The sequence below is a fragment of the Trichechus manatus genome, unplaced genomic scaffold (assembly GCF_000243295.1).
Source record: "Trichechus manatus latirostris isolate Lorelei unplaced genomic scaffold, TriManLat1.0 scaffold00278, whole genome shotgun sequence".
Taxonomy (NCBI): domain Eukaryota; kingdom Metazoa; phylum Chordata; class Mammalia; order Sirenia; family Trichechidae; genus Trichechus; species Trichechus manatus.
In genome coordinates, this window is record NW_004444214.1 from 1246817 (window position 1) to 1250866 (window position 4050).

The 4050-nt window shown below is 34.5% G+C and overlaps 1 protein-coding gene across 1 annotated transcript in view; it reads left to right on the top strand.

The window, feature by feature from the left end:
• RTTN (rotatin) overlaps positions 1-4050 on the top strand; it is a 185588-nt gene that overhangs the window by 23786 nt on the left and 157752 nt on the right. Inside the window, 1 exon segment of the mRNA XM_023725021.1 lies at positions 2559-2729. Within this exon segment, the coding sequence (XP_023580789.1) occupies positions 2559-2729 (171 nt within the window).

Genomic DNA, 4050 nt, shown 5'->3' on the forward strand with positions numbered 1-4050 from the left:
GTTGGCAAACAAACATAGAAGACATGCGTTGTTTGCATAAAAACACGATAAATAGTTAGAAAAAGCCTTACGCCACTGAGATCTTAAATATGTTCATTGATTTAAACTGTAAATTGTCAGTTAATCTTGACTAATAGAGATAGACGTTGTTCATAGCTACAGGCAGTGCCTGGGTTACAAACTTCAGACTTACTGCTGACTCATACTGGCCCTTAATGTTATGTAAATTTGCCCTCACTTTGAACCAATGGAACCAACCCCTGCTTGCAACAAATACTTCATTACGGTCACCTTTACTTTACTTGCGGCATGTGCAGCCTTAAAATCATTGACAAGGCTTTGAGCCTTGTACTAAATCAGAGCTTCTAACTGGTTTATTCCAGTTCAAATCCCTGCTGAGAGTTTGCATTTCTAACAAGTTCCCAGATGATGCTAATGCTGCTGGTTAGGGACCAAATCTGAGAACCACTAGTAGAGCAGTGGTTCTCTAAATTTTTATCCATAAGAATCAGCGGGCGACCTTTTTAAAATGGAGATTCTGATTCAGTATATCTGGTGAAAAGGCAAATACTTGGCAGGGGTTCAAAACAGAACGAACTGGTTAGAAGCCCTGCACTAAAGGCTAAATAAGAACCGTGTGTATCTGTTCCGACTTACCTATAAATTTGACTGAAAGACACAGGAACAGATCTCGTTTGTACCCGGGGATTGCCTGTATATATAAGTATTATTTTAATGGAGAAATACTGTATGGAGTAATTGCCAGTCAATATAAAAATACTGTGACTCTGATTTTTTTCCCCTAGACTAGTAATTATTTATATGAGAGCTTTAAAGTTTTTCTGCTTTAATTTTGTAAGGGTTGCCATACTTTTGGTTTACAGTTTTGTTATTAATTTTTAGTTTTATTTCCTTGGGATCAGAGAATATAGCTTAAAATATATATTGAAGTTTTCTTTGTGGTTAATTATATGATTAATTTTTGTCAATGTTCCTTAGAAACTTGAATAGAAATTATCTGTTTTTTAAATTATGTTCAAAAAGACTGAGTTAAAAATAGGAAAATCCATTTTTATATCAACAACAGATTTGTCTTAATTTTGTTATTCCAGTCACAAATACTTGTTTTTATTAGGTGTTTACTCTTAATTTACATTTCATCAATAGAAAAATTTTCCCTTTGTTCAGTTTGTTATTTTTTTGCCCTAAATATTATTTAGTCTTTTTTCTTGTTCATTTTCAGTACACATTTAATTTTTAACCTTTCATGCTCAAAGATAAAGTTGTCTTTTCGTAACTGTAAATTATTGCTTAAAATATGAAATTATCGTTAAGTAATAATTTTTTACTTCAATATGAAATTATATTTCACTTAGTGTAGAATTTAAACTTTTGCATTAGTGGTAGTACAGTTATACTTGATCTTAGAAGTTTTTGCTATTTTTTTTCTATATAGATGATTTATTTTCCATTTACTTCTGCAATGTTTTGAAAGTAAACATAGTTTTAATTTCGTTTGTGGTTATTTTAAAACTTAATTATCAAATGATCCATGTAAATAACTAGCAAAGTTTATCCCTTTATGTAATTTTTATAGACATCATACTTTTTATTTTTGTTTCCTGTATTCATCTTGAGTAAAAAAAATTCTAACATAGATGCTTGTCCTTAGTTTGCAAATTATTTCGCATTTTAATTTTCATATGTATCCAATGGAAAGTTGGGAGTGAGCACTACAGTGCTTTTTCTTGTTGTACCATCTTACTGAGGCTGTCCTTTTAAAGCCAGTTAGTTTTTTGAGCATGTCAGTATCAAGGATATGCTTTGGTCCATATTGTTATGATTTTCGAGTCAGTCTACTATATTTTAGTTTTGTCTAAATAGTTTATGTATACCTTTCAAATGAAAAGTTTTTTTTTTTTTTTTTTTTAAAGATAGTAAGCTATCTAGAACCTTTATGATGGCAGAATGTTTTCCACTTAAAACAACCTTACCTGAAGAAAGAGAATTATACAATTTGGTATTTAATTGCTTTTTAATTATTTGACACACCTAGTTTCATTTCTTTAGTAGCTTTGGTATCTGTTTGAGGGCAGGGGACATGTCTCTTGTTCTAATGCATTTTTTTTTCCGTGATTCTTGCCACTGAATTAGGCATACAGTAAGTCCAATAACTACTTGGTGATAGATTTACATTTAGATGTTCCAGGTTGGAACACTTTAAACACTAGAAATTAGGACGAATTTCTGGTCGTAGTGTATGACATTTTTGTATCGTATCATTTATTTTTATTCACTGTAAGTTAGGATTCATATTAAATAATTAAAAACTTTTTTTTATTATTACTAGATGTGCTTATCAGTCTTTTGTATTTTTTAAAAATGATCTCAGCAGGCTTTGGTTAGCCTCAGAGAGCATAATAAATTTTAAAATAAATTTTTACTTTGGTTTGTTTTTGTTATGTGTAATGGTAATATTTTAAACTGTTCTGCATAACATCTGCGTATTGGCCCCTACAATTGGTGGCTTACCTCTGTTTCGTGTTAAATGTTTTCAGAAGGAGAAATTGCTCACAGTGTTTGAGTCACTTGGCGAAACCATGTCCCACCATAAGAGCAGTGCCAGTTGGGAGCAGCCGGAGGCGATGCTGGTGCATCACAGAATGGCCTTCGTCAGCATCTCTCTCTTCACAGTGCGGCTCTTACAAACACTGCTCCCTGTAGAAAAGGTAAGGCAGGCAGCGTTGCTTGCCTGTGATCTACTGACTGTTATAAATTAGGGCTCTGCTGTAAGTTTCTCCTAATCATTTCACTGCGTGAAGATATTCTGGTTGAGACTGTTTTCAAAATAAGTGTGGGTACAAAGATTCTATGGGAAAAAGTAGAAATTGAGAAATGGCTAACAGTTTTTACAAACTGGTTGATAGAAAAGTATTTTTTAAGCTAGCAGTCATTTTTATGACATGCATTTTATTGCAGTTCTATACTTTGGTTTGTTTATTCCTTCACTTGTTCATTCAGTGAATATTTATTCATTGCCTGCAATGGGCTAGCACCGTTACATGCTGGGATGTAAAACTGACTTATCTAGATTTGTTTCTTAAGTAAGTTTGGGATTAGTTTGAGGGCAGGGATCATGTCTCTTATACCAATAGATTTTTTCCCCCATTGTGCCTATCACACTGTTAAAAAAAACCAAACCAAACCAGCTTCTGTCAATTCGATTCTGACTTCATTGCGACCGCATGTATTTCAGAATAGAACTGTGCTCAACAGGGTTTTCAATGACTGACTGTAATCTTTTGGAAGTAGATGGCCAGGCCTTTTTTCTGAGGAGCCTCTGGGTAGATTCGAGCTGCCGACGTTTTGACTATAGCAGAGTGCTTAACCATTCATGCTACTCAGGAACTCCACCACCCTGTTAGGCATATAAACCCTCCCTCTCCCGCTAAAAAAAAAAAACAACCAAATCCACTGCTGTCGAGTTGATTCCAATTCATAGCAACAGAGTGGGACTGCCTCATAGGGTTTCCAAGCCTGTAAACCTTTATGAAAGCAGACTGCCACATCTTTCTCCCGTGGAGCAGCTGGTGGGTTCAAACTGTCAACCTTTTGGTTAGTAGCAGAGTGTTTTAACCACTCTGCCACCAGGGCTCCTTGTTAGGCATATTGTGAGCTCAATAACTACTTGGTATATATACTTGATAAATGTTTTAATTCACTGGAAATCACTGAAAGCCCACTGTCTCCTCATCTCCTCTCCAAGGTATGCCTTCTTGGTTCTTACTCATATCAGGTTAGCATTTCCTTCTCTACTGCTGGGTACATATTGGCAAAACTCTTCCCATTTGGCATTTCCCAGGTACCTTGACACGTGGAACACAAGCAGTAGTTTCTAGTGGTACTTTAGAAATTATTTCCTAGTTAGCATATGTTAATGTCATATAACTTGTACTACTTGTTTTTTACCTATTTAAAACGTTGTCAGCAGTGCTGTAATTCCTGTTTATTGAGCTGGTTTCTTAAGTCTAATTTCTTGCATTTGTTGTA